General features: G+C 37.8%; 1 protein-coding gene and 1 long non-coding RNA gene across 4 annotated transcripts; both read right to left on the reverse strand.

Moving 5' to 3' along the window:
• Nucleotides 1–1,348: 1,348 nt before the first annotated feature.
• On the reverse strand, nucleotides 1,349–6,358 carry LOC307045413 (uncharacterized protein). 2 transcript variants are annotated; one of them, XM_079691075.1, is made up of 10 exons: nucleotides 6,232–6,358; nucleotides 5,710–6,033; nucleotides 5,212–5,511; nucleotides 4,918–5,047; nucleotides 4,731–4,828; nucleotides 3,346–3,380; nucleotides 3,020–3,073; nucleotides 2,795–2,860; nucleotides 2,546–2,620; nucleotides 1,349–2,022 (listed from the first exon to the last, which is right to left on the reverse strand). In XM_079691075.1, exons 1-10 carry the CDS (start codon nucleotides 6,308–6,310, stop codon nucleotides 1,978–1,980), a joined length of 1,206 nt encoding a protein of 401 aa, XP_079547201.1. In that variant the 5' UTR covers nucleotides 6,311–6,358; the 3' UTR covers nucleotides 1,349–1,977. The 2 variants fall into 2 exon arrangements, 1 of the variants encoding a protein (XP_079547201.1); XR_013809905.1 differs by lacking the exon at nucleotides 1,349–2,022 and having other exon boundaries at nucleotides 2,541–2,620; nucleotides 3,025–3,073.
• A 1,290-nt stretch (nucleotides 6,359–7,648) lies between these two features.
• On the reverse strand, nucleotides 7,649–9,309 carry LOC307045416. 2 transcript variants are annotated; one of them, XR_013809907.1, is made up of 4 exons: nucleotides 9,082–9,309; nucleotides 8,364–8,467; nucleotides 8,186–8,227; nucleotides 7,649–7,945 (listed from the first exon to the last, which is right to left on the reverse strand). It is a non-coding gene; the product is annotated as an uncharacterized lncRNA (long non-coding RNA). The 2 variants fall into 2 exon arrangements; XR_013809908.1 differs by lacking the exon at nucleotides 9,082–9,309 and having other exon boundaries at nucleotides 8,364–9,023.
• Between the last annotated feature and the right edge of the window lie 2,610 nt (nucleotides 9,310–11,919).

Here is an 11,919-nt window from a genome sequence, read left to right on the forward strand (position 1 = left end):
AGCAGCGTGGTTAGTATGCCGCTGATGTTTCAAATATGTATGTTTACATCTGGTGGATACATTATTTTAAAAAAATAGGTAATGTAATATTAAAGTTTTGATCTGTCACAAAATATTTGAAAAGGCGTAATTGGGCTCTTACCTCCAGTGACTGACAGGTGGTAATACTCCTTGAAATCTGCTCCATCATTAATCTCCACAACACACCAGTAATATTCAGTGTCCTTATCATTCAGGTCATAGTCACAGTGAAGACTCTTTGTTTTTTCTCATTAGAGATCGAACACCGAGCAGAAGTCCCAAAGATGTCCTTTACACAAGTCATTCACATGGTTTATATTTGTCGAGTAATAGAGACAAGGGACAGTGATCGAACCTGCAGCTCCCACTGACACGTTACTGAAGGTAGTTATGCATTGAATTCCTTCAACAAGAGCAAATACATCATTAGTTGAGTAAAAACGTTAAAGTGCTCTTTCAGATTGGTCAGATACTCATTCAGATGACCTGCATATTGTAGAAGTTCATAATGTTGTTTTCCACGTAAAGGCAATAATAGCTTAACTGGAGGGTATAACTTACTTAGCTGACATGTTGGATAGACGCATACTGTATACAAATAAAAATAAAATCTGAGTCTTGTGACCAACCTTTTAGTCCAGCGAAGAGGAGAAGAAAGCTCAGTTGAACAGTCATGTTGGCAAATGGGCAGGAAACCACTTGAACCCAAACACTGGCAAACCGAATCGTTATTTCCTTTTTTGCTACACTTAATAACTCTACTTCTCCTCCTCCATCTGTAAGACGGACCCAATTAGTAAATGATGTATGTTTTGTTTGTGATATATACTCTTTATGCAGTTTGTTTTGCTACCACATAGCAAACATCACTCTTAGCATCTGACACACACATCAAACAGATGAATTGAACCGATTTTTTGAATCCAGTTACAAATGTGTATGGTGAAAAATACAAGCTAGAATACTTATGTGCCTTTTTATATTGTCTATTACATAGTTTGTTATTTGCTTAGTTTTCCCCACATGCCTAACATTGCTGTGTTTGGCGTCCTCTTCAGTCCGAAGAAGATTCAAACCAAAAGTTTTTTTAAATAAAAACGATGTGTAATCGACCAGATCTCATGAGATTTAATGCATGGTCATCTTTATTAATATAGTACAAGCAAAACATTTTTTGAATACTTTATTTGTAAGGCCAGATCAGAGGAGTTAGAATTAGAGTTCACTTGATAACAATGCATCTAAAGTGCACTTTTACAATATCATTTACTGTAGACTTTGGGACAAGGTCCACATTTCTAAACAAAAGAATAGCACTTCAGGCATATGGACTGAAACTTGTTCATTTATTTAAAACATTAAACCACGACAACCATTTGAAGTATGTGTCAATCACGCACAGTGCATACAAAGTGGAGAGATAATATTAATACAAAAAAATGCCAGAAAGTTGATGTTTCAAACAGAAGGGTTAAATATCTAAGAAGAAGAAGACAAGGAGGATGGCAGAAACTGAAATATCAACTCGTGATTTACTGCATTTTAATGTTTATTTTAGTTGACTTATTTTCTACTTTTAACATTGTAATTCATGTTCCGTCAAACATTAAACATCAAAACACACAATACAACATATAAATGAAAAAACATAATTAAAAAAAACATTTACGATTTGTTTGGTTCCTCCTGAATGTTCAGGAGCTTGGTCATTTTGTAAGAGTGTTGAAAGCTTTTGTCAATGCATGAAATCACTTGAGCTTAAAGTGGACTTATCATGCAATATTTGAATAATATAGTGTAGGACCATACCTATATAAGGTGAGGGAGAAAATAAAAATAAGAGGTTTCTGCAAAACCATAGATCAGACGACGGCAAGTTGTAAGACTGTCAACTAAAAAAAGCCTCCAGCGATGGGTAGATGTAGGATAGGGGCAACATTTACAGGTTTTCTGGTGCTAAGCCAAACTGCTGTATGTTACATCATCTTCTTCTGCTTGAGTCTGTTGCATAAGTGAAGACAAAATGACATTAGGGAGGAAAGATCAAAGATGAAACTTACTTTTGCCACACTAACAGCTCGAACAGGCTGGACACAATGCTTTGAGCTAAATGCTAACGTAACAGTGTCCTGTTAACCCAAAGGCTGAAGTACTAATGTTTAGCAGGACTGTTTACCATGTTCATAATCTTAGTTTAGCCAGTATCAATGCTAACATTTGCTAGCACAAATCCAAAAGGAAAACCGAGGATGGTGGAAATTAGCTTTCATAGTATTTGGTCATTATCAACAAATTACATTTCTGACCTGATTATGGCGCTATATGAAAATGTAAGGGATCACCAAATTCATAAGGATACATTATTTGGACACCAGGATCATCTGTACGACATTGTTTAATGATCCATCCAACAGAACAGACAGAAATCGGCATCAATATATAGACACGCTTCTATTTTGCCTTCAAAATGTGGAGAAAAAGCTTCACTATCACCATAGAATACAACATTTAAATGAAAATGTACCCTTTGTTTAGTTTGACGTTCTACAGCGACCACAGAGGAGTACATCACGTCCACATCTCTATTAGCTTCTGACCACTGTGGAAGAAAGAAGAGACAAACACAATCAGATCAATTTAACAATTTAACTTTTTGATTTTGCTTCATAAAAACAAATATTTTATGATGAAATAATAAATGCTGCCTGAGAGAACTTATCTTTCTACTTCTGTAATCCTGTTGTGAAATGCAAGTTGTGTTTTTATTGGTTACCTTTTCTGAAGCTCTTCTCATGTGTTTAACATCGCTGTATGTTACTTCCTCTTCAGCGAGACCAAGCTGCAAACCATCAACATGAACATGAACAATTCTTCCTTTTTAGGGTAAACAGCTGATCATGTGAATCACCATAAGAGTTTACCCAAAACCTAATTCTAAATAGTTTTTTTATTCAAATGTTTAATGTTCTGTGCCAATCATTTTTACACAGTGTCTTACCTGACCTCTCTTTCTCTTTTTCTTGACAGTACTGTATGTTACTTCCGCATTAGACTGTGTTAAAAGAGCAAAGGACAGAATTTGAGCGGCAAATATGAACCAAAAGCCTAATGTTCAATTGTCCTTTTACAAAGAAAGAAATAGTATGTATACGATTAAGACTAATAGTAATTATGACAATAAACTTCATATGTAATAAGTGTTAATGTGCTGTCTACAGTGATTCATTGTAGCTTCAAAGGGACAGTATAGTAAAGTCATATTTTATCTAGAATTACTGCAGTGTGAAATTAATTAATTTCCTTTCTTGTAAATAAATGTCTTACCATTATTGTGGCTGGGGATTCTTCTTTGGTCTGTCCTAAAATTGAAGCAATACAAAACTATTTTTAGTGACAATAATGCAGTTATCTGCATTGATAGCAGGCCGGGTTCCAGAACAAAATGACTCAGGGTGCATCTGAGATTAGAGGGTGCAGTGGTAAAGTGCTATTTTTATAAGTGGGGAGTGGACCTAACACCCTCTAGGGGGGTCTTCACCTCCTCTAGGGGGATCCGGGGGCATGCCCCCCCGGGAAGATTTTTTATTTTTTTAAATGTTGAAGTTAAAAGCATCAATCTGGTGCACTTTCAGAGCAAAATGAAGAGATCTATGGATACATCTCAACAACCATATGAAACAGAAATATAAACAGATTAACTTTTTCTTTATGGATATTTTACAAATCACTCCCCTTTTAAGACCGAAATGTCTACATGCATTGCAGAAGATGACATGTTCTTTACAGGAATATTCCAGCCATTCTCTGTTTTGAAACCATGAGCTGCAAAATGAGCGCCTTACCCCACTGTACAGGTGAGTTGGGTACTTTTTTAAATATACCTGGGCAGGCTGTGTTTTGCCGAGGTCCTCTGGCACTTGCGGGCCGCCGAGGGGTGGCGGTGTTTGGGGCAACGAAGACGGCTGCGGCTGCTCCGCCTCCGTGGGTGAGGCGGGCAAAGCTGGCGAGTCGGGCGGGAGGACGTTAGTGTCCACGACAGTGGCCGCGGGTAACGTAATGTCCCCATGATCTGAACTGTTATTACCTGCAGTAGATGCAGTGTTACTGCTGGCGATAAGGGCTGGTTGTTTTAATCATTTTCTGTTGTCCACCATTGACTGCTGTGTAAGCACCTTGCAGATGAAGAACGCGCAGAGGAGACTCGGTGCGTCACAAATGCACGCCATAAGACCCTGACCAAGCGTCGTTCCTGGACGTTCAGGGAGTGAGACTGTGCTGGCACAGGTCATGCATACCTGACATAATAACGTTACTTAGGCTACCATTTAAATTGACCAAATAAATGCAGCAGACAATGTTATTTAACCACAATTACAAACAATTACAATTTATTTTATTTCAACTATATTCTTCTTCTTCTTCTTCTTCTTCTTCTTCTTCTTCTTCTTCTTCTTCTTCTTATTATTATTATTATTATTACTAGTATTATTATTATTATTATTATTGTTATTATATATGTAATATTTTTCACTTTTATTTTTTTCACTTTTAATTATTCAAATGAGGGTGCATAACGACTCAACTGAGGGTGCAATGCACCCTTATGCACCCCTGTAGAACCGGGCCTGATTGATAGTAAATATATTTATGATTAACGCACAATAATAAATGATATTATTTGGATTGAGCATAATTCGGCATAGACTTACTGTGCTTTTTGAACATAAACAAGATAAACATGGCCACCATAACAATGAAGATCAGCAAACTCAAAGGGATGATGAAGGCTTCCAAGATTACTGAAACACTGCAGCAGGAATAAATAAAAACACACAATGTAAATGACAGACTTGTATAAACAGTCAACATGTGCATGATAACGAGAAGGTCTCTCACCTTTGCTTTTTACCATTGACAGTGGAAAGTGGTTGGTCTGCAGAACTAGTGGTGTGCTTCACAGGCTCAGTGATGTGCTTCACAGGCCCAGGGGTTTGCTTCACAGGCTCAGGGGTGGCAGGACATTTTGCTGCAAAAGTGAATGTAATGATATGTGGATTTAGCTTTTAGAGTAAAATGAGAATAATAATTGCTAAGATTTCAATTTTATTAAATAAATAAATTAGAAATTATTTTACCCAACAAATATTAAAAATGTTATATTTTTTATTTAGAATGACTTATAACACTTACTAATTGTAGGTTTCTCAGTAACAGTTATGTGAACTGACATCTGTAAGTCTCCTTTAACACACCAATACCAGCCGCTGCTCTCTGTCCTCAGTCCGCTCAGAGTCACAGTGAGAACATCAGGATCCTTCAAATTCATGGTGACTCTTGAGTTATCTAATGATCCATTCGGCCATGTCACACAGGAGCTGCCCAGCCTGCACCACTTTATATCTCCAACGTTATGATAGTGATAATTGATGGTCATTTCTTCTCCTCTGAATCCTGTCCTCTTCTGTTCATCCACATATAGATATGGTTTGCCTTAGTCGGAAACATAATTGGAACATAATGGAAACTTGTAAGCAGCCTAGTTGGTGCATGCTCCTGATGTTAAAAATATATTTAATAAAATGACATCTCGTGAAAGCATTATTTGAAAAGAAGAACGATGAAGTTATTGTAAAATCAAAGTGTTGAAATGTTACAACAGATTTGAAAAATTAATAAATAGACTCTTACCTCCTGTGACTGACAGGTGGAAACGTGTTCCCAAATCTGATCCATCTTCAATCTTCACAGCACACCAGTAATAACCAGTGTCCTCTCCAGTCAGGTCATTTATAGTCACAGTGAAGACTCTTTGTGTTTTGTCATCAGAGATCGAAAACTTTCCTGAACTACCTGGTTCGTTTGTTCTAACTTTATAAAAACAGAAGGCCCAAGTAGATCCTTTACACAAGTATTTCACATGGTTTATGTATTGTGACTCATAGAGACACGGGATGGTGATTGAACCTCCAGCTCTCACTGACACTTTACTGACTGTAGTTATGCTGTGAATTCCTGCAACAAGAGCAAACCCAACATTATAAAAAGATAAATAGAAAATGATCAATACTCTTCCTTCAGATGGCCTACATAATGTTGATATTCATATCAACTCATGTTTAAACAATTAATCAATAAAGCCTTCAAAGTATTAGAAATGCACTCTTGCACACACATAAAAGATGTTTTGAAGTCTTGATTCTTGTGCCTGACCTGTAAGTCCAGTGAAGATGAGAAGAAAGCTCAGTTGAACCGTCATGTCGGGGAGTGAGTGAGTCAAGCTAAACCACATGAACCCTATCACTGACAGACTGAGTCTTTAGTTCCTTTTTTGCAACTCTTAATATCTTCCTTCCTCCTCCTCCTCCTCCTCCTCCTCCTCCTCCTCCTCCTCCTCTTCTTCCTCGTCCTCCTCCTGAAAGACAGTCACAATTGTTAAATAATGTATATACTGTATAAACTAGAGTTTGCTGTTTTAACAAAGCTCAATTTAACCGTTTTTTAAATTTAATTACAAATGTATAACACTTGCTATTTAAGTGTATGTGTTTTGTATGGGGCGGTTGTGGCTAAGTGGATAGAGTGCTGGACTTCGAATCAGGGGGTAGCAAGTTCGAGTCCCTCTAGAGTCAGTATGTCGTTGCATCCCTGGGCAAGACACTTCACCCCAAACTGCTCCTGTGGGGATTGTCCACAGTACTGAATGTATGTAAGACGCTTTGGATAAAAGTGTCTAACAAATGACATGTAATGTATATATATTACAATACATTGTTTTTTGATTTAGGGTTACCTCATCTGCAGTTTTCTCACATGCTTAACATTTATATATTTGACTTTCTCTTCAGTCTGATAATGATTCAAGCCAAAAAAATAATTTATTTTTATAAAATAGATGCATAGCAAACCAGACCTGATTAGATACCATGTGGACATCTTTGGGCATATAGAAAAGCATGAAGCACTTCTTATAAATACTACCTTTGTTAGGCGTACACGATCTGAGGAATTACCATGAAGGTTTATTAATATCTATGCATAGTACACTTTTAAAGTATAATTTACTGTAGACTTTGTGGGAAGGTCCAGAGGTTAAAAAGGTTTTAAACAAGAGACCATCAGTGACTAAAACATGTTTGTTAATTAAAACATTACAGAACAAGTCATTGCAAACTTTAAGCCATTGTATATTCAATCACAAATAGAAATAATAAAGCTTCAAATATAAGGTGTATGTGCATGTCTACATAAAAACATATTTTGTTTTCCATTTCAAAACCTGTGTTTCAGTAACCAAAGTGTAGACACATGCATGTACAAGTCACCTATTGGTGAATGTCTTTTTTTCTATATGGAACTTCAAGCTTCTGTCAAACCCGCACCATTAATACAAAATGGAAAGATTTAGAAAACTACAAAACTACATTATGAAAGTGACATTTCAGTCAGAAGAAATGATTAGACAAGAAGAGGGAGAAGACGAGGAAGACAAATCCTTGTTTAATTATTGTTGGAGTATGTTTATTTTTGCTATTTAATATTATTATTTTACACCAAACATCACAACAACAAAAAATTATGATAAAGACAACAGTCACAAATTAAATGGTAATATTGTTGGGTTGTAGAAAAACAAACATGACTCTTGAATTCAAGGTGATCGTGGGAAACTAGGCCCAAGACAGTATTTAAAAAAAGATATGTTGCAGCTGTGAAGAGGAGATAACTAAAAGCAGAAGGTGCAAACCCTCAAAAAAAGAAGTAAGAAGTTTCTGCAAAACCAAAGAGCAGATGAAAGCAAGTTGCAACAACATCATCACAAAACAAAACTCCAGTGATACAGATGTAGGGTAGTGGGAAAACATTCACAGGTTTCTCTGAAACTAGCCATGTTGCTGTTTGTTACATCCTCATCTTCTGCTTCAACCTGTTGCAGAACAGAATACAAAATGTAATAGCTGAAGAAATATCAAACATTAACCCTACTTATTCAATACTAGCAGCTGATCCTTTAAAAGTTGATTATTTTGAAAGTTAACTTATTTCAAATTGTTTTTTGAAGTACTGGTGTATATTGTATAATCAAAATGATAATACATTAACCTATATGCTCTTCCTGCAGTTAGTTAGTGTTGCACAAGTTATGGCTTTAATGGTTAAGGGTTACCTCGTCTGAAGATGTTCTCACATATCTTACTTCCCCTTTAGCCTGTGTTGGAGAAAAAAGAATGTCATTTACGGATAAGATATTGTTAGATTAAATTAACAAATTGTTTTTACTGTATCTTCTTAACAACAGAAATGTACAGTATGAAACCATAGTAAACATAAACAATGTAACTTACTTTCTCTTTACTTCCAAACCAGAAGGCCTATGAGGGAACAGTTACATTGGGAAATGAATCCACATATGTTACCGTTGTGGCTGATGATTCTACTTTTATCTGCTCTAAAAGGGAGAGAATAAAAACAACCGTTACTGACTCCTAATTTTTTTAACAACAGCAATGTAAATTTGTCCTTATTTCAAAATAATTATTGCACACAAAACTGAAATTGCTAATACAAACTGTTTAAAAAGAAAATGTTACTGAATACTTGGTGTCTTTTGTGTATAAACCAGATGAACACGGTCACCATAACAACGAAGATTACCACAGCCACGCGGATACCAAAGCTCTTCAAATGTTCATAAGGACTGCTGCAGGGAATTATAAGTACCCAAAAATAATGTTAAAGAATGACAGGATTTTTTTAAACAACATAAAATGTACTCATCATCCTGGTCATATTGTGTATTGCACTATACTGTTTTACTAAATACCTATACAGTACATTGTCTAATGCCAGTAAAACATATATAGAGATTTCCCCACAATTGTTTTTTTTATCACAAAATGGCAACTTCTCTCCAAACACTGTATGTAATGAAAAGGTTCCTGACCTTGTGTGCCCACCCTGAGCTATTACCCCTGTGACACGCAAAATAGAATGTTAATATTCTCACTCAAATCAACACAAAGATTGTTGCATTTGAAAATTCAATGTACTTATAACACTTACTAGTTGTAGGTTTCTCAGTAACAGTTATGTGCAGTGGCATCTGTAAGTCTCCTTTAACACACAAATACCAGCCGCTGCTCTGTCCTCAGTCCTCTCAGAGTCACAATGAGAACACCATTGTTGCGTGCACTGATGTCGACTCTTTTTCCATCTATTGATCCAGACTTTGTCACACAGGAGCCGCCGAGCCTGCACTACTTCCTTTCTCCAGAGTTTTGATTGTGACACTTGATGTTATCTCCTTTAAATCCTGATCCAAATAGAGTCATTCATTGAAAGTTGTGAGCAGCGTGGTTAGTATTTTTTGTAAAAAGAATAGGTAATTGTAAGTGTTGATATGTCACAAAACATTTGAAAAGGCATAATTGGGCTCTTACCTCCAGTGACTGACAGGTGGAAATACTCTTTGAGATCTGGTCCATCATCAATCTACACAACACACCACTAATATTCAGTGTCCTTATCAGTCAGATAATTTATAGTCACAGCAAAGTCTCTCAAACTTTCTTGAATTTTTTATTTAGTTTTAACCGCAAAAGAGCAGAAGTCCCAAAGATGTCCTTTACACAAGTATTTCACATGGTTTATATTTTTCATAGAGACATGGGACAGTGATCGAACCTCCAGCTCTCACTGACACTTTACTGACAATGACCTCCTCACCTCTGCTGACACTGGTTCCCTCAATATTCTCATCCTCCTCGACCTGAGTGCAGCCTTCGATACCGTGAGCCACAACATCCTGCTCACCCGACTCAGGCACATTGGTAATGAAGGTATTGCACTCAGATGGCTCCAGTCCTACCTCACTGAATGATCCCACTTCATCTCCCTCCCCAACCACTCCTCTGCTACAGCCTCAGTCACCCAAGGCGTTCCTCAAGGATCAGTACTTGGCCCCCTCCTCTTCATCTTTTACATCCTCCCCCTCGGTCAGTAGTCCGCCACTTCAACCTGGACTTCCACTGCTATGCTGATGACACCCAGATCTACCTAAGCACCAACATTTCTTCCACAACCCACCCCTTACCCACATCGATTCCTGTCTGACAGCTATTAAAACTTGGATGCAACATAACCTCCTCAAACTGAACGGCAACAAAACAGAACTCCTCCTAATCGGCTCCAAATCCACCCTCAGCAAGGTCACTAACATGACACTCACCATCGATGGCACCATTGTTTCCGCCTCCAATCAGGCACGCAACCTTGGCGTAATCTTTGACCCCACCCTCTCCCTCGAACCTCACATCCGCCAAACAGTAAAAACCTCATTTTTCCACCTCCGCAATATTGCAAAAATCCTACCCTCTCACCCGCCCTGCAGCCGAACAACTAATCCATGCATTCATTTCCTCCCGCCTTGACTACAGCAACTCACTTCTTTACGGCATCAGCACGACATCCCTCAACAGACTCCAACGGGTTCAAAATGCAGCTGCACGTCTCCTCACGCATACCAAATCATGGCATCACATCACCCCAGTCCTCAAAGAAAGACCTCCACTGGCTTCCTGTCTCCCATCGCATCAACTACAAAATTCTGGTCCTCACCTACAAAGCACTCCACCATCTTGCCCCCCCTTATCTCACAAACCTTCTCACTCCTTATCAACCCCCACGGTCCCTCAGATCCACCGCAGCCGGACTCCTATCCATTCCCACATCCACACTCTGCAGCTTTGGGGACAGAGCCTTCTCAGTGGCAGCTCCTAGGCTCTGGAATTCCCTCCCCCAAGATCTCCATGACTCTGAGTCCCTCACAGTCTTTCAGTCCTGCCTCAAAACACATCTTTTCAACTCTGTCTACCCATAACCCCCCCCCCCCCCCCCCCCCTCTCAATCAACTTCCTCTTGACTGCCTTTTTTTGTTTATTTTATTTTACTATACTTACTTGTTTGCCTGTCCTTGTTTGTCTACCCTCCCTCATACTGTAAAGCGTCTTTGAGTTGTGAAAAGAGCTATATAAATAAAATGCATTATTGTTAGTAGTTATGCTGTGAATTCCTGCAACAAGAGCAAATACATCATTAGTTGAGTAAAAACATTATAGTGCGCTTTCACATTGGTCAGATACTCCTTCAGATGACCTGCATATTGTAGAAGTTCACAATGTTTTTTCCCACATAAGGCCATAATAGCTTAACTGGAGGGTATAACTTACTTAACTGACATGTTGGATAGACACATACTGTATACAAATAAAAATAAAACCTGAGTCTTTTGACCAACCTTTTAGTCCAGCGAAGAGGAGAAGAAAGCTCAGTTGAACAGTCATGTTGGTAAATGGGCAGGAAACCATTTGAACCCAAACACTCGCAGACCGATTCTTTATTTACTTTTTTTCTACGCGTCATAACTCTACTTCTCCCCCTCCATCTGTAAGACAGACCCAATTAGTAAAGGATGTATGTTTTGTTTGTGATATATACTCTTTATGCAGTTTGTTTTGCTACCACAGAGCAGACATCACTCTTAGCATCTGACATCCTACACACAATAGATGAATTGAACCGATTTTTTGAATTCAGTTACAAATTTGTATGGTTAAATAACAAAAGCAAGAATACTTATGTGTCTTTTTATATGATCAATTACATAGTTTGTTATTTGCTTAGTTTCCCCACATGTTTAACATTGCATTGTTTGGCGTCCTCTTCAGTCAGAGGAAGATTCAAACCAAACGTTTTTTTAAATAGACACTATGTGTGATAGACCAGATCTGATGAGATTTAATGCATGGTCATCTTTATCAGCACAAGCAAAACATTTTTATGAATACTTTATCTGTAAGGCCGGATCAGAGGAATTAGAATTAGAGTTCACTAGATAACAAT

Source organism: Notothenia rossii (genome assembly GCF_949606895.1).
Source record: "Notothenia rossii genome assembly, chromosome: 6".
Lineage (NCBI taxonomy): Eukaryota > Metazoa > Chordata > Actinopteri > Perciformes > Nototheniidae > Notothenia > Notothenia rossii.

Excerpts from the sequence above, each read along its gene's own strand:
- LOC307045413 (XM_079691075.1), bottom strand. The coding sequence starts at position 6,310 with ATGTGGTTTAGCTTGACTCACTCACTCCCCGACATGACGGTTCAACTG. Across the intron at positions 5,512-5,709 it reads CCACCTGTCAGTCACAGGAG|GCAAACCATATCTATATGTG; the intron begins GTAAGAGTCTAT and ends TTTCCGACTAAG. Across the intron at positions 3,381-4,730 it reads GTTTATGTTCAAAAAGCACA|GACAGACCAAAGAAGAATCC; the intron begins GTAAGTCTATGC and ends CTTCAATTTTAG.